We start from the raw sequence: 18,651 nt of genomic DNA on the forward strand, positions 1-18,651 counted from the left end.
AGCTTGCAGTGAGCCGAGATCGCGCCACTGCACTCCAGCCTGGGCGACAGAGCAAAACTCCGTCTCAAAATAAAAAAAAAAAAAATGTGGCACACATACACCATGGAATATTATGCAGCCATAAAAACGGATGAGTTCATGTCCTTTGTAGGGACGTGGATGAAGCTGGAAACCATCATTCTGAGCAAACTATCGCAAGGACAGAAAACCAAATACCATATGTTCTCACTCATAGGTGGGAATTGAACAATGAGAACACTTGGATACAGGGTGGGGAACATCACACACCAGAACCTGTTGTGGGGTGGGGGGAGCGGGGAGGGACAGCATTAGGAGATATACCTAATGCAAATGATGAGTTAATGGGTGCAGCACACCAACATGGCACATGTATACATATGTAACAAACCTGCACATTGTGCACATGTACCTGAGAACTTAAAGTATAATAATAATAAAAAAGAAAATGAAGATATCAACGAAATTAACAACAGGAAATCAACAAAACCAAAAAGCTGGTTCTTTGAAAAAAATAAAATTGTTGATATTTTAGCCACATTAAATAAGTAAGAAAGAGTAAATACACAAACAAGTAGCATCAGAAATAAAAGAAGGAAAAAAATGAGATCCCGTCCTTTGCAACAACATGGATGGAACTGAAAGTTATTTTGCTAAGTCAAATATGCCAGGCACAAAAAGACAAGATCTTTAAGAGGAGAACTACGAAACACTGATGAAAAAAATCAAAGGTCAAAATAAATGGAAAGATATTCCATGTACATATTAGGTTGGTGCAAAAGTAACTGTGATTTCTGCCATTACTTTTAATGGTACAACACAGAATAGTGACAAGGATGTGGAGCAACCAGAGCTATCATTCATTGTTCATGGAAATAAAAACTGCTACAGCCAATTTGGAAGACAGTTTGGCAGTTTCTTACAACACTAGATAAAATCTTACCATATGATAGCAGTTGTATTCTTTGGTATTTACTCAAACAACATCAAAATGTATATCCCTAAAAGCCTGCACGCAATTATTTATCACAGCTTTAATAACTGCCAAAATTCAGAAGAAACCAAGAAGTCCTTCAATAGGCAAAGGGATAAACCAACCGTGGTACAACCAGACAATGGCATATTATTCAGCCCTAAAAAGAAGTGAGTTATCAAGTCAAGAAAAGATATGGAGAAACCTTAAATGCATATTGCTAACTAAAAGAAGCCAATCAAAAAAGGTTACAAACCATATGATTCCAACTATATGACATTTTGGAAAAGGCAAAAGTATGGAGTCCATAAAAAGATCAGTGGTGTCAGAGGTAGAGGTAGAAGGAGGGAGGGATAAAGTCCAGGGATGTTTAAGGCAGTGAAACTGTCCTGTACAATATGGTACTGCTGGATAAATGTTATCATACGTTTGTCAGAACCCATAGAATGTTTAATACATTGGCTCCTCAATTCTAACAAATGTGTCACACAAATGCAAGATGATCCTAAAAGGGGAAATGAGAAACTGTGTGAGGGAGTAAGGGCATAAGGGCATATGAGAAATCTGTACTTACTATTTAATTTTCTGTAAACCTAAAACTTCTCTAAAAATGAAATCTAAATTTTTTGAAAGTGACTAACTCAAGGTTGCCCTGCTCATTTTTTATTGAATAAGTAATAAAAGGACATCTAGATATAGCACCAAACACCTAGAACACTCCAGAAGGTGTCCTAGTAAAAGTCTCCAATAGTTTGGATTGTGTCCAGGGTCCAGAAGACCACCCCAATTTTAATAATTCTTTAATAAATCTTTTTTGAGGACTCAAAGGACTCAACATAGTAGTACTCACAGCTAAGATTTATTTCAGTGAAAGCGTACACAGCAGAATGAGCAGAGAGAAAAGGTGTCTGGGGCAAAATGCAGAGGAAGCTAGGTAGAAGCTCCCAAAAGATCTCTCATTGTGGTATCACCCAAGACACATTTAATTCTTCCTTCAACAAGTTGTAATAACACAGAGAAAATGTTATCAGTCAGGGAAGCTCATAAGAGAATGAGTAGCCTAGGGTTTTACTGGGGGGCTAGTTACACAGGCACACTGCCCAGCACAACCAAAATTCAAGACTACCGGAAGAAAAAGGTGTTCAACATAAGCTACATTATTTGCAGAGCCAGGCTTGGCACAGTCAGCCATTCTTACCCACTAAGGGAAACTTCTAAATCAATGTTGGGAGCTGTTTAACAGTGAAGTTCCCAGATGCCATTCCAAGGGCTAATTTTTTTTTTGTAAACAAGTCTTTCTAAGCATAGCAGTCTCAGGCCTGTTGACTGTTTTCTGCACAGAAACTGTGACACAGAATAGATAGAAAAGGAAAAAAAACAAAAGTGGGCAAAAGGAAAATGATAGAAGATCCCAGACTTAATTCTAGTTTATGGAAGGAAAGTAGTCCTTCTTTGCAATACTAACTCCATCCACCACTAAAGCTGCTTTTTTTTTTTTTTTTTTTTTTTTTTTTTTTTTTTTTTTTGAGACAGAGTTTCGTTCTTGTCACCCAGGCTGGAGTGCAATGGCGTGATCTCAGCTCACTGCAACCTCCACCTCCCGGGTTCAAGCGATCCTTTTCCTCAGCCTCCTAAGTAATTGAGATTACAGACATGTGCCACTATGCCCAGCTAATTTTGTGTTTTTAGTAGAGCTGGGGTTTCGCCATATTGGCCAGGCTGGTTGTAAACTCTTGACCTCAAGAGATCCACCTGCCTTGGCCTCCCAAAATGCTGGGATTACAGGCATGAGCCACTGCACCCGGCCACACTGAGGCTCTTGGCCTATTACCTTCAAGCACCTCAGATGATGTGATAGATATCTATGAAACCAGTTATCAGGAGACGAGCTCCAGCTCTGCCACAATCTGTGTGACCATGGACAAGATGACAGCTCCTGCCTATGATATTATTCCATCAGATATCTCTTTTCATACTTGAATCTTTAAAATCTCCATTATTACTGAATCTTTCATTGAACATATAGACCCCTTCTTCCATTAGAAAAATTCTCAATCAGTTTATTCCTTCATTTCCTTCCCTAGTGCCTCTCTTATGGCTCTGACACTTTCCCCTAGATCGTTTCCTAGATCAATAGTTTCCTAAACTGTTTATCCTGCTTCTAGTCTCTCCCTGATCTAATTCACCCTACAACCTATGTCAGTTTGAGATTCCTAAAATAGAATTCTACTTATGTTCCTTCCATCCTTTGGGCCATTGGTCTCTTTTTGAAAGGTCCATTTCTCCATTTTCACCTGTCAAACACTTTACCTATTTTTTAATGACCACGTCAAATTGGAAGGGCAACATTCTTCCACAAAGGAAATTCCCTACATCCAAACATAAGTCTTCTATTCTCATTTCCCACTCCCAACAAAAGCACCATATACACATTAAAGTACGTAAAAAAAATCTATTTGTATAAGAGTAATGTATTTGCTTATTTAGTAGCCCAACAGTAAGCTGCAGAAGGGCAGGAAATCACGTCTCATTGTTTCTGTAGTTGTGTTGCATCCAGTACAGTTCTGGCATGTGGTAGGGTCTCACTGAATGGTAGCTTATTTGAACTGAAGGCACTGCAAGTCCCAGGTCAGCAGTAGTCCCAAAACAGGACACCCCCCTAACCCCTCACCAAAAAAAAAAAAAAAAAAAAAAAAAAAAGGTTATGGAATATCTCAGGGAAAAAAGTAGAAGATCTGTTCCTGATTTCTACCAAATACAACACTAGTTTAACTTTATCCTCGCATGGATTTTGGACTTGCAATTGAAAGGGACTCTCGACTCCTCTTTTTACAGATAATGGAATGAGGCAAAGAAAGAAGAATCCTATCCAAGGTCACACCCTGAGTTAGTGGAAGAGCTGGCTTAGTATTCAGGGCTTCTGAGTCTCAGGCCACAGTTTTGACTACAAGTGCTACTATCACATGAGGTTCCCTGCTGAGACAGGGTATGGGAAAAGCCTTGCAGTACAAAATTCACACTGTTTCTAAGGCATAGCTAGCAATGGAAGGCAGGGGCAGGCTTTGTGAACATACCTCTTGTAACTGAGATTCTTTCTTTTTTGAAGACAGGTGTAAGTGCCGATCCAGTAAAGAATAAAACCTCTCACCATCCTTTTCAAATTTCTTTTTCCGCTCCTAAAGGTGAGAGAGAAGGGCAAAGATTAAATGTCTGTAGTTGTAATTCTGTCTGCTTAGAAAGGAAAATGAAGGAGACAGTGCCAGGTTTCAGGTGGTCAATCCCTCTAGCTCCTGGAAGGAAAAAAAAAAAGCAACAGAGAATTAGCTTTGCATTGGTCTCAGCAGTTTCAGCTTCCTGAAATACAACCCCAAACCATTCTGCCTGCAGAAATGGCAGTCCCTATTTTTACAGCTGAAAGCTATGGAAGCTGCTCCTCAGAGAATGATACCTTAAAAGGGCCTGTGCAGTAGATATCTTTTCTTCTCTCCAGTATTTTTCACATACATTAACCACTCATTCAAATTTTCTTACAAAGGAAGAAGACATAACACAAAAGCGAAGTAAATATACATCATGAAAAGGTTAATCTACAATGCACTTAGACAGCTAATAATAAGTAAAACATTTCCAAAAAAATAGGAACCTAGGATTGTCTCTTTTTAATAAATTACTTGGTGTTATTTAAGCACTTCACTCCAAAAAGCTGATATTAAAAACAGAGAAAAAAAATCCTGGAAAGTTTGACTAGAAAGCAAGGGTTGTAAAGATTTGTGGCAGATGAAGGACTCAGCCTTTACTCTTCTCAAGTATGAAATTTAATTAAGTTCTCTGCTACTCAGCACAACTGGAAGAAACACAGCATCTAAAGTAGCACTAACGATGTTCCTTTGTCGTAGACTAATGCTGACACTACTTTCTCTTAGCATCATGCTGGAAAATAAATGTAAATGGCTTGTGTTGTCTCATGGGAAATCCAAAATCACTGAGCACCTGCAATGTGCCAGGTAGTAGAAGAGGCACAGCAGGGGACACACAGATCAAAGAAAAAAAATTCACCCATGGTTAACTGCTACAAGCAATCTGTTGCTGGGCAGGAAGCTAGGACAGAGCTGAGTGACCTGTGACATACAAGAAATATGCTTTTGGCCGGGCGCAGTGGCTCATGCCTGTAATGCCAGCACTTTGGGAGGCCGAGGCGGGTGGATCACCTAAGGTCAGGAGTTTGAGACCAGTCTAGCCAACATGGTGAAACCCCATCTCTACTAAAAATAAAAAATAAAAATAAAAAAAGAGAAAAAAAATTAGCTGGGCTTGGTGGTGCATGCCTGTAATCCCAGCTACCTGGGAGGCTGAGGCAGGAGAGTTGCTTGAACCTGGGAGGCGGAGGTTACAGTGAGCTGAGATTGTGCCACTGCATTCCAGCCTGGGTGAGAGAGCAAGACTCTTTTTCAGGCGGGGTGGGCGGGGAAAAAAGAAAGAAATGTGCTTTTTACTAGAGTATTTTTTTTTTTAAATGAAGGGAAACATGTAGGGAAGAAGTTAACATTCATTAACCAAGGCCTACATCAGGCCAGGCACTATGATAGACACTTAAAATCTATTATCTCATTTAGACTCTACAACCCTGAGAAGCAGATATTGTAAAGGAAATTAAGGTTCAAATAAGCTGAACTAACATCCAAGATCACAGTTCATGTAGCCCAGATTATCATGGGTGGAATAACACTCATGGGGCTTATAAATAATCAAGACGTCTTAGGAATACAACTCAAGAAGTTCCATAGCCCAACCCTAACTCAGATACCAAAACACAGGAGGTAGACATTTTCACACAAAACATAGGAAGGACAAACTGTTCCTCCAGCTGTTGAATCAATTTAAAGTACCAATTATTTGAGAAAAGCATGGGCCAGAAAACCTTACTGCCTTCACCAAGGACTGATAAGATTCTGTGGAATACTTTCTCCTTCAATTCAATTTTTAAATTAAAAACTGAAATATAATTCTCATATCATAAAACTCATCCTTTTAAAGTGTACAATTCAGTGGGTTTTCAGCATATTCACAAAGCTGTGCAACCACTGCTGTTATCTAATTCCAAAATATTTTCATCACCCCAAAAAGAAATCTTAATCACATTAGTAATCATTTTCCATTCTCCCTTCCACCCACTTTCAAAAAGCCACAGTCTACATTCATCTCTATGGATTTTCCTGTTCTACATCTTTCATATTAACTGGTATCTGCACTATGGCCTTTGGTGACTGGCTTCTTAAACTTACATAATGTTTCCAAGGGTCATCCATATTGTAGCATGTATCGGTACTCCATTCCTTTTTATGACTGAATATTATTTGACTGTATGGATGTACTATGTTTTCTTTATTCTTTTGCAAGTAAATATCCAGTAGTTCGAGCACCATTTATTCAAAAGAGTATTCTTTCCCAATTGATTGCTTTTAATATCTTTGTAAATTATCAGTGAACCATAAATGTTTGTTTCTGGACTCTTCATTCTATTCATCTATATGTCTATCTTTATGTCAGCACCACACTGTCTTGATTACTGTGGCTTTGTAGTAAGTTTTCTTTTGTTTTGTTTTGAGATGGAGTTTCACTCTTGTTGCCCAGGCTGGAGTGCAGCAGTGCGATCTCGGCTCACAGCAACCTCCACCTCCTGGGTTCAAGAGATTCTCCTGCCTCACCCTCCCAAGTAATTGAGATTACAGGCATGTGCCACTAAACCCAGCTAATTTTGTACTTTTAGTAGACATGGGGTTTCACCATGTTGACCAGGCTGGTCTCGAACTCCTGACCTCAGGTAATCCACCCGCTTCAGCCTCCCAAAGTGTTGGAATTACAGGCATGAGCCACAACGCCCGGCCTGTAGTAAGTTTTGAAATTTAAAAATTTGCCTTTGACATTTTTTTCTATTCTGGTCCTTTCCATTTCTATGTGGATATTAGGATCATCTTATCACTTTGTGTGAAATGGCCAGCTGGAATTTTGATAGGGCTTGCATTGAATCTGTAGATCAACTTGATGAGTAATGCCATCTTAACAATATTAAGGCTTTCAATTCACGAACACAGCTTGTCTTTCTATTGATTTAGGGCTTCTTTAATTTCTTTCAATGATGTTTTGTAGTTTTCAGCATTTAAGTCTTGCACATCTTTTGTTAAATTTATACCTAAGTATTTTAATCATTTTGATTAAATCAGATTGTTTTCTTAATGTTCACATTATTAATGTCAATAGAAATACAATTTTATTCCAAAGTAGATAGAAATAAAATTTATTTTTATATACTGATCCTGTATCCTACACAATGTTGTTGAATTCCTTCATTAGTTGTGTGTGTGTGTGTGTGTGTGTGTTTGTGTGTGTGTGTTCCTTAGAATTTTCTATATACAACATGAAGTCATCTGCAAATAGAGATAGATTTACTTCTTCCCAATTTTGGCTAATTATGCTAACTAGAACCTCCAGTGCAATGTTGAATCAAAGTGAAGAGAGCAGACATCCTTATTTTGTTCTTTACCATAGAGGAAAAGATTTTAGTCTTTCCCTTATGTGTGATGTTAACTTCTAGTTTTGGTTACAGCTGCCATCAATCAGTTTGAAGAAGTTCCCTTGAATTCCTAGTTTGTTCCATATATTTATCAGAAAAGGGTATATACACAGGACAGAAACAACCTTTGAGTTTTGCCTTTCACTTCTAGGCCCTTCATCCGTCTGGAATTCAGCATTGTTTGTGATGTTAGGTAGGAATCCAGTTTTATATTTCTCTATATAGAGATTCATTATTCCTATAATCACCTATGAATTTTTCCACTCCCCATTAATTTGGAGTGTCATTTTCATTTTACATTAAATTAATGTGAGTTTGAACTTCAACTATCTATTCTGTTTGACTAGCCTTCTGTTTGAGGACCAATATCCGACTGTTTTCACTCCACTGACTTTGTAACATGTGTGCTGTCTGGTAGAGAAAAATCTCCCTTCTTTTGTCTTTATTTTAAGGTTAACTTAGCTATTTGTGCATATTAAGCTAAAAACCCAACTAAACTTTAATTTATAGATTAATTAGAGGAGAATTAACATCTGTATATTAACGAAATCCATTTGAAAATAGGAAAGGTCTGGAATTTATTTATATTTTCTTCCATGTCCTTTACTAGATTTTAATGTTTTTCCCAATAGAGATCTTGTGTATTTCTTTTAAAAAATAATTTCTGCATATTTTAGTTTTTATTGGTAATGTGAATGATATTGAAACGGGAAAAGTTCCCTCACCCCCTTCACAGGGCATGAGACTGGGCTGTGGCTCGCTTCTTCGGTGCCTCTCTGCTCAAACCTTTAGGGGGCGCATGCAGATGGGCAGGTTGTGGGGCATGTGGGTTTTAACCCCAAGGCAGCCTCTAGGGGCAAATGCTTACAGCTCCTTAAGCCCCAGTGGGCGTGCGTTACAGTGTGCTCTTTTAGTTTTGTTGTCTATAGGCAGCTCGTGTTAATCAGCTCAATTAGACCCTCTGCCTTATCACAAGGAGAGAGGGCTTTCTGTATCCCGGGTTCTTGCCTTGGTGTACCGGAAAAATCAGACGACACATGGGATTGGAGAATGAGTGCAAGGTTTTACTGAATGATGGAAATAGCTCTCAGCAGATGGATGGGGAGCCAGAAGGGGGATGGAGTGGGAAGTTCGTTTTCCCCAGGAGTCAGGCCGCTCAGCCGCCGAGCTCTCCTGCCTCTCCTCTGACCGCCCTCGTCTGAACTCAGTGTCTTCCCGCCATAGATGGCCTGATGGCATCTGCTGGTTCTGCCGGTGTCCTGCTGGCATCTGCTGGTGTCTGCCGGTGTCCTCCCGGTATCTGCTGGTGTCTGCGGATGTGTTCTTCCCCCTGTGTGTTCCTCTCGATGTCCAACCACTTGTGTCTCTGCCCTCTAGGGTCTTGGGATTTTTATAGGCACAGGATGGGGGCATGGCGGGCCAGGGCGGTCTTTGAAAATGCAACATTTTGGCATGAAAACAGAAATGCCTGTCCTCACCTAGGTCCGTGGGCACAGGCCCAGGGGTGGAGCCAGGGACTGGACCTTTCTCTTCCTAGCACTTGCCTGCCCCCCTCCTGTATCAATATTACTTATCACATTTACTGGTTACTTATTGCACGTGTTAAAAATAATATTAACTTTGGCAAATTACTCGTGTCATTGCCAATTTGGTGAATTTCTTATTAGTCCTTATAAAGTTTACTGATGCTGCTGATTTTCCTAGTTATATAATTATATCATCTGCAAATAACACCATGCTGTTTTGTAATGTTTTTCAAATAGTAACCAATTTTATATCTTTCCTTCCCATCTTTGTGCACTTATTTAATTTTCTTTCCTTTTCTATTTTTTTTTTCTTTAGGTCTCACTCCCAGGCTGGAGTGCAGTGGCGCAATCTCGGCTCACTGCAACCTCTGCCTCCCGGGTTCAAGCAATTCTCCTGCCTCAGCCTCCCAAGTAGCTGGAACTACAGGCACCAGCCACCATGTCTGGCTAATTTGTTGTATTTTTAGTGGAGATGGGTTTTTGCCATGTCGGCCAGGCAGATCTCAAACTCCTGACCTCAGGTGATCTCCTCGCCTCGCCCTCCCAAAGTGTTGGGATTATCGGCATGAGCCACTGCGCCCGGCCAGTTTTCATTCTAACAGTATTAGTGAGGCTCTCCAGTACTGGGTTAAGCAATAGTAGATGAATGGGTATCTTTCTCTTGTTCTTCATCATAAGATGAACATATTTAAAGTTTCTCCATTTAGTATAATGTTTGCTATAGGTTATCATATAAATATTATTTACTTAAGTAATTTTCCTGCAATTCTAATTTGATTACAATAAGCACATGATTTTTCTCCTTTACACCAATAATGAAAGGATTTGAACCGACTCATTTCTAAGGCTAAAATTTTTGGGGACCACTTTTTCTGAGGGAGTGAAGGGGAGGGGAAGTATGAATTCCATTTCAATATCTTTAATATATATCCATCTACTCAAAGTCTCCCTCTTTTGCCAACTTCTGACCATTTACATTTTTCTAGGAATTTACCTCATCTCTTTTTTTCAAATGTGTTGTAATTCTTTCGTCTTTTTAACAAATCTGTTGTGTCTGTAATATTTCATTTATTTTGCTCTATATTCTCTACTGTGTTTGTTTGCATCTTCCTGCCAGTCTACCTTGTTAATCCTTTCAACAACTAATTTTTGGCTTTGTTAATTACCTCTACCATTTTTCATTCTTATAGTTGTTTTTTAATTTATTTGACTTCTGCCCTTAAGTCTTAAATGTCCCACTGTTTTGTCACTTTGGGTAGGTTTTGTTGTTGTTATCAATTTTTTTAATTTAAATGCTCAACACATTTGTTTTTAATCTTTATTATTTGTTGATCAATATATCTAAAGCAATGAACTTCCTTTCTACATAATGAGCTGTGTCCCACAAATGTGGATATATACTGACTTCATTGTCATTTCATAGTAAAATGTATTTTTTTTAACCCAAAGAATATTTACCATTTTGTTAGTTCCCAAATATGGAATGTTTTAATATTTATCATTAATTTTTAATTTTATTTTCTTATGGTTAGAAAACATACTCTATGTGATATAGAATCTTTTGAATTTTTGAGGATTCCTTTATAGCCTAATGCATAGTTTATATTTCTTAATGTTGTCTGTGTACCCAAGAGAACATGTATCCCTGTTTCTTGGATACAAAGTTCTGTGTATTCTATGTACATAAAATAGCTCAAACTTATTGTATTGTTAAGATTTTGATATTGCCACTTATTTTTCCTGGGCAATTATTATCAGTTTCAGAAAGGCAAATGTTAAAAGTTCCAATGAAATTGCTGTTTTATCTGCTTCAGTTCATGTTTCACGAAAATGTTTGCTATACCATTATTAATAATAGCAAAGTGGAACAAAAAATTAAAAACAAACTAAATTATAATTCATTTATGTAATGGAACATTAAGAGTCATTACAAATTGTAAGAGAAAATAACATTTATTGACCTACAGGGGTATCCATGATATTAGTGAGTATTAAAAAAAGTTACGAAACAGAATGCTATATGATCACATTTATATAAAATTATACACCATTATGCACATATATTTGACAAAGGTCTAGTATGCAAAACATAAAATGAACTCTTAAAACTCAACAATAAGAGGCTGGGCACAGTGGCTCACATCTGTAATCCCAGGACTTTGGGAGGCTGAGGCAGTCAGATCACCTGAGGTCAGGAGTCCAAGACTAGCCTGGCCAACATAGTGAAACCCTGTCTCTATTAAAAATACAAAAAATTAGCTGGGCGTGGTGGTGAATGCCTGTAATCCCAGCTACCTGGGAGGCTGAGGCAGGAGAATCACCTGAACTTGGGAGGCGGAGGTTGCAGTGAGCCGAGATCGCGTCATTGCACTCCAGTCTGGGCAACAAGAGCAAAACTCCATCTCCAAAAAAGAAAAAGCTCAACAATAAGAAAATAAATGAGCAAAACTTGAACAGACATATGGCCATATCACAAGATATAGAAATAGCCAATGAATACATGAAAAGATACTCAACATCATTAGTTATTGGAAATGCAAATCAAAATCACAATGAAATATGACTTCACAGTTATTAGGATATCTAAAATAAAAAATACAGAAAATAGCCTGTAATCCCAGAGCTTTGGGAGGCTAAGGTAGAAGGATCGCTTGAAGCCAGGAGTTTGAGACCAGCATGGTGAGACCCCATCTCTACTAAAAAAAAAAAAAAAAGGCTGGATGTAGTAGCACATGCCTGTATTCCTAGCTAGTCAGGAAGCTGGGGCAGGAGGATCTCTTGAACTCAGGAATTCAAGGCTGCAGTGAGCTATTATCATGCCACTGCACTCCAGCCTGGGTGACAGGCTGAGATCCTGTCTATAAAAAAATTAGAAATGAAAATTATATATGTGGAAAATAAGTGTTATTGAGGATGTGAAGAAATTGGAACTCTTGTGAACTGCTGATGGGAAAGTAAAACGGTACAGGCACCCAGGTAAATATTTTGTCATGTTCTCAAAAATTTAAACACAGAATTATCATATAACCAGGCAATTTCCCTCCAAAGTGTATACCCAAAATAATAAATAACAGGGACTCAAGCAGATACTTGGTGACCAATGTTCCCTGCAGTATTCACAATGGCCAAAAGGTGGAAAAAACCCAAATGTCTATCAATGGATAAATGGACAAAAAATATGTGGTATATATACAAGATGGAATATTATTAACCCATAAAGAAGGAAGGAACTCCTGATACATGCTACAACATGAATGAACCTGGAAAACATTATGCTAATTCAAATAGGTCAGACACAAAAAGAGAAATATAGTATGAATTCATTTATATGACATATCTAGAATAAGAAAATTCTTTTTTTTTTTTAAGATGGAGTCTTGCTGTGTTGCCCAAGCTGAAGTGCAGTGGTGCAATCTTGGCTCACTGCAACCTTTGCCTCCTGGGTTCAAGTGATTTTCCTGCCTCAGCCTCCCACGTAGCTAGGACTACAGGCATGTGCCACTACGCCTGGCTAATTTTTGTATTTTTAGTAGAGATGGGGTTTCGCCATGTTGGCTGAGGTCTCAAACTCCTGACCTCACATGATCTGCCCATCTTGGCCTCCCAAAGTGCTAGGATTACAGGCATGAGCCAGCAAGCCCGGCTAGAATAAGAAAATTCATAGAGAAGACAGAAAGTAAATTAGACTTTACCAGGGCTGGGGAAAATGGGGAGTCATTCCTTACAGGGTACAGAGTTTCTGCTTGGGGTGATAAAAGGGTTTTGGAAATATTTGATGGTGATGGTTGCATATCATTTTTAATATAATCAAATATTTCTGAATTACACACTTAAAACTATTAAAATAGCCAATGTTGTTATATATATTTTATTTATGTATTTATTTTGACCTGGAGTCTCGTTCTGTCACCCAGGCTGGAGTGCAGTGGCACGATCTCAGCTCACTGCAACCTCCGCCTCCCAGGTTCAAGCAATTCTCTTGCCTCAGCCTCCTGAGTAGCTGGGATTAGAGGTACCCGCCACCACGCCCAGCTAATTTTTGTATTTTTGGTAGAGACAGGGTTTCAACATGTTGGCCAGGCAGGTCTCAAACTCCGGACCTCAAGTAATCCACCCGTCTTGGCCTCCCAAAGTGCTGGGATTACAGGTGTGGGCCACCATGCCCGGCCTGTTATATATATTTTAGCTTAATAAAAGCCATGTAGGCTTAGGATCAAATAAACCCAAACTCAAATCTTGGTTCTATGAATAACAATAATTTTGTGACCTTTAAAAAATTAACCTTACTACGCTTCAGATTTCTTAATCTCTAAAATAATCACAAAAATAACATCATATTTTACTGGGTTGTGTGAAGACTAATGAAATACATGCATGTAATGTGCTTATCACTGTATCTGTCCAATAAACAAAAGCTATTATTATCAAAAACATATAAATTGATCATCTCATTACCCACAGTTAAAAACTTCCAGGACTGCACACTGCGCTTGGGATAAAATCCATAGTTCTTACTATGACCTACAAAATCCCCTATGATCTGGCCTGGGCCAGAACACTCTCTCATCAGTTTTCACTTCAGACACAATGGCCTTCTTTTAGTTCCTTAGACAAACCACTAAGCTTGTTCCTACCTCAGGACCTTTGTGCACTTGCCATGACTAGAACACTCTTTCTCAAATTTTTCTCATGACTGGCTTCTTTTCAATGTTCAGGTCACACCTGAAGTGTCACATCTTCAGAGGCTGTCCATTATGACTCCTTCTAAAGTTGCCCTAGACCAACTGCACCCCCACAAGTAACATCAAATCACCGATTTTATTGTCTTCAAAGCATTTATTGCATTTATTGCAATATGAAATTATTTATCTAATTATTTGTTTAACATCTGCCTCCCATCCTCTGGCACACCACTAAAATGTAAGGTCTACATAAGCAGAGACTTCATCTGTCCTGTTCATTGTACAAGGAATGGTGTCAGGTACAGAGTGTGGCCAAATTAACATCTGTTTAGTGAATCAGTGAATGAACACATGAAGCAAATTTGCAACCTCAGTGCAGAACAAGCATGAATTCCTATCCAAATATGACTATAACATCAGAATACTGGATCAACTCCTTTTATTCTACATATTCTGAGTTAACTTTTTCAAGTAAAAACACATTTTTCTAATATAACTTTGATGTAATACTAGAAATAGTTACCAATTATTGAGTATTATTTGTAAGTTGTTATGTTAAGCACTTGATATGCATTACCTCTTTGAATCCTCATACAAGCCTGTGAATGTTACTATTCTTATCCCAATTTTACAGAAGAGGAATGAGCCTGAGCCTCAGAAAATGAACTGTTCCAAAATTACACAAGCTAATAGAAGTAAAAGAAATGGAGATTCAAACCCATAATTGACTCTAAAGCCCTTACTTCTAACCTCAACAATATACTAGGTTATATACTAGGAAAGGGCACTAAACCACGTTCAAATTCTGCATTTTCCATTTACTACTTACATTACCTTTTTATTATTATTATTATTATTATACTTTAAGTTTTAGGGTACATGTGCACAACGTGCAGGTTTGTTACATATGTATACATGTGCCATGTTGGTGTGCTGCATCCATTAACTCGTCATTTAGCATTAGGTATATCTCCTAATGCTATCCCTCCCCCCTCCCCCCACCCCACAACAGTCCCCGGGGAGTGATGTACCTAAACAAAAATCTTAACCTTCTGACTCTCAATATTCTCAATGTAGAAATAGATAACCTTGTGAAGAAACCACCATATATTTTACAAGGAAAGGCACTAAGGAAATGCTTTAAGGACACACCACACCCCTAAATGAGATCCCACAGACACCAGGTATAAGACAGTACTAGTAGACTTAACTCAGTACCAAGTATAAACTCTTTAGCCTCGTATTCAAGGCCCTGCAGTCTCACACCAATCTACTCTCCAGTTTCACCTCTTCCACTCCTTGTATGAAACATGTATATTCTAATCACACCAGATTACTATATGTTCCCCAAATATGCCACACTTTTTCATACTGTGCTTTTTGTTCATATGATTTCTTCTATTTAAAACACACTTTCTCAAAGATTTCCTTATTTAAATAGTAAGGCATTTAGCTGACTGGTTTCTTCTTTCAAGAGTGGAGTCTACTTAATTTGTTCATATTAAGAACTACCCTGGCTCTAGTTGCTGAGACCAAGTCTACAACGAGACAGGGTGGATTAAGAACTCCAGCCCCATACACTAGATTTACTGTCATGTCAATATGGCTACCAGCCTGACTCTGACTTTGTGTCCCATCTGAAACATCAGGATTTCTATCTGGTTCAGAATTCCCAGTCTCTACCTTGCATACCACTTGAGTGCCAGATGAATTTTGTGTGAATCACACCCTCCATTGATAATCATGCCCCCTATAACTGGATCAAATTTGGTTATGGACAGTCTTTATTTATTATTTATTTATTTATTTATTTTTGAGATGGAGTTTCATTCTTGTCACCCAGGCTGGAGTGCAATGGTGCAATCTCAGCTCACCACAACCTCTGCCTCCCAGGTTCGAGCTATTCTCCTGCCTCAGCCTCCCGAGTAGCTGGAATTACAGGTGCATGCCACCAGGCCTGGCTAATTTTTATCTTTTTAGTAGAGACAGGGTTTCACCATGTTGGCCAGGCTGGTCTTGAACTCCTGACCTCAGGTGATCCACCTGCCTCGGCCTCTCAAAGTATGGGAATTACAGGCGTGAGCCACTGTGCCTGGCCAGTTATGGACAATTTTGACACTTGCCATTATCCCCTTCCTACCACCACTGAACTAAGCACCTTGCTCCCTGCTAACAAACCATCCTGCGGTAGCATACCTCCGTTTTAAAATAATGTCAACTCTTGAGTTCCTATTGCTACAATGTGTTGACTATCATCATTTAGCTAAAACTGTTATGCTGTAGTCATTCCAGGCCTTGACAGTAAGAATGGGGCTCTGTTTTTAATGCAAGAGGGATTTAAGTGTGTTGCTATATGGAGGGAGAAAAAATAAGAAAATACAAGGAATGGGATAAAAAGCCCAAATGAAGAAATCATCTATGGGCAGGAGAAGGGCCAGGATGTTTTCTGAGATGAGAGATAAAAAGGCAAAGATAGGTAAGGATAAAGAGGAGTTTTGCAGAAGGCTAGAAAATGAGTGGGTCGATGGTTGCCCAGTGGCACAGAGGAGACAAGAAACCATGGTCTTGTGGTTAGAATAGTTAGTTTACATACCTTGTAGCTCCATAAAGTCAAGGACAGTATCTTATTCAACTCTATCCCTAGGGCCTAGCATTGAAATAGGTGAAAATGGGTGCTCAAGATACACTTGCTAAATTAAAATATAATGTAATACAGGAAACCAAACATGAGTACAAAGAAAGGAGAATCTGTTATTTTCTGAGTAGCTGCAATATACTATGCATAGTCTAGATATTTGACCCCCATTTAATGATCAAAGTTGCTGTATAATAAACTTTAGTAGTACTGTTTTACAAATGAAGAAACTAAACGTCAGGAACATTAAATATCTTACCCAAGGCAAAAAACCAGTAAGAGATGGGTTAAACTATCTAAAACCTACTACATTTCCCTGCTGCAAAGCGTTCCATATCAACTACAGGACTAAGTATACACACCTTGAGAGGATATACATGATCCCTCATGAGATGGCAATGTGTACTTTGAAAACTTTCTATCTTTGTACAAGCAGAGCCCTCCACTTAGCATCCTTGTACCTCACACTCCACTTCACTGGCTAATTTCAAATCATCCTTCAAGATTCCATACATGTATCATCTTCTCAATGGTGTCTTCTCTAAGTCTTCCTCAAAATCCCCATATCCTATCTTTGTTTGCAGTCCTTCCTGTACTCTCTCTGTGTACACGATCATATTATAACCCCAACCCCACATACTGTCCTTGTAAATTTGCCTGTCTCCAAAGTATTTAAGGCCATAGGCAAATTTTCTCTTTACTGTAGTTTTGCTTGTCAGGCATAAATTTAATATTCCATCACATAGATTCCTTATCTGTGCTAGCTATAAATATAGTAACTAAGCTTGTAACAGGCATAGACTTAGCTCTGAGGGGCATCTACAGAGGACAGGCCATTAGAACTGGTTTTCAACACCCTTATAGTCCACCAAGGACAAGAGATGCATCCCAAAAGCGCAATATTCCTTTCAGTTGTAAAAAGAAATGTTGACATGAAGTTATGTGCTAGCCATGTCATTCCCAAACAGAGTTACAGTAAATCAAGAATAAATTGCCAGGTCGAGCGCAGTGGCTCATGCCTATAATATCAGCACTTTGGGAGGCCAAGGTGGGAGGATTGCTTGAGCCCAGGAGTTTGAGACCAGCCTGGGTAACATGGCAAAACCCAGTCTCTACAAAAAAAAAAAAAATACAAAAATTAGCCGAGCATGGTGGCATGTGCCTCTATTTCCAGCCACTCCGAAGGCTGAGGTGGGAGGTTGCAATGAGCCGAGATCACGCTACTGCACTCCGCTCATCTCAAAATTTTAAAAGAATAAATTGCCAATTATTGTGGGAAGATGCAGAGCAAGATATCGAAATAGAAGGCTCCACCGATTGTCCCCCTCCACTGCACTGACACCAAGTTAACAACTATCTACACAGAAAAATATACCTTCATCAGAACCAAAAATCATGTAAGCACTCATAGTACAAAGTACCTGGTTGTAACTTCATATCGCTGAAAGGACACTGAGGAGATAGATAAAACAGTCCAGAATTGCAGATACCACCACCCTGCCAACCGCTGGCAGCAGCAGCATGTTTCGGAGAACATCTCTGGCTGCTGGAGGCAGGAGAACACAGCAGTTGTGATGCATTGAACTCAGTGCTTTCCTATTGAAGCAGAAAAGAAAACTGGACCAAAAATGGGCAAAAGATTTGAATAGACATTTCTCAAAAAAAAAAAAAAAAGACATACAAATGGCAAACAGGCATATGAAAAGATGCTCAACATCATTGATCAAAGAAATGCAAATCAAAACTACAATGAGGTATCATCTCACCCAGTGAAAATGGCTTCTATCCAAAAGACAGGCAATAACAAATGCTAGGAAGGATGTGGAGAAAAGGGAACTGATGTACACTGTTGGTGGACATGTAAATTAGTACAACCACTATGGAGAACAGTTGGGAGGTTCCTCACAAAACTAAAACTTGAACCACTGTAAGATCCAGCAATCCCACTGCTGGGTATATACCTCAAAGAAAGGAAATCAGTGTATCAAAGAGATATCTGTACTCCGATGTTTGTTGTAGCACTGTTTACAACAGCTAAGATTTGGAAGCAACCTAAATGTCCATCAACAGATGAATGGATAAAGAAAATGTAGTATGTGTACACAGTGGAGTAACTATTCAGCCATAAAAAAGAATGAGATCCAGTCACTTGCAACAACGTGGATGGGACTGGAGATCATTATGTTAAGTGAAATAAGCCAGGCACAGAAAGACAAACGTCACATGTTCTCACTTATTTGTGGGAT

The 18,651-nt window shown here is 38.8% G+C and overlaps 1 protein-coding gene across 2 annotated transcripts in view; it reads right to left on the reverse strand.

Annotated features, from left to right (window-relative positions):
- The window catches only part of OPHN1 (oligophrenin 1), a 383,582-nt gene that overhangs the window by 187,436 nt on the left and 177,495 nt on the right, over window positions 1-18,651 (reverse strand). For both annotated transcript variants that reach the window (XM_055266931.2, XM_055266932.2), the window contains exon 6: window positions 4,066-4,167. In XM_055266931.2, coding sequence (XP_055122906.1) covers window positions 4,066-4,167 — 102 coding nt within the window. The remainder of the gene's footprint in view (window positions 1-4,065; window positions 4,168-18,651) is intronic.

Source organism: Symphalangus syndactylus, chromosome X (assembly GCF_028878055.3).
Source record: "Symphalangus syndactylus isolate Jambi chromosome X, NHGRI_mSymSyn1-v2.1_pri, whole genome shotgun sequence".
In the NCBI taxonomy this organism is placed as follows: domain Eukaryota; kingdom Metazoa; phylum Chordata; class Mammalia; order Primates; family Hylobatidae; genus Symphalangus; species Symphalangus syndactylus.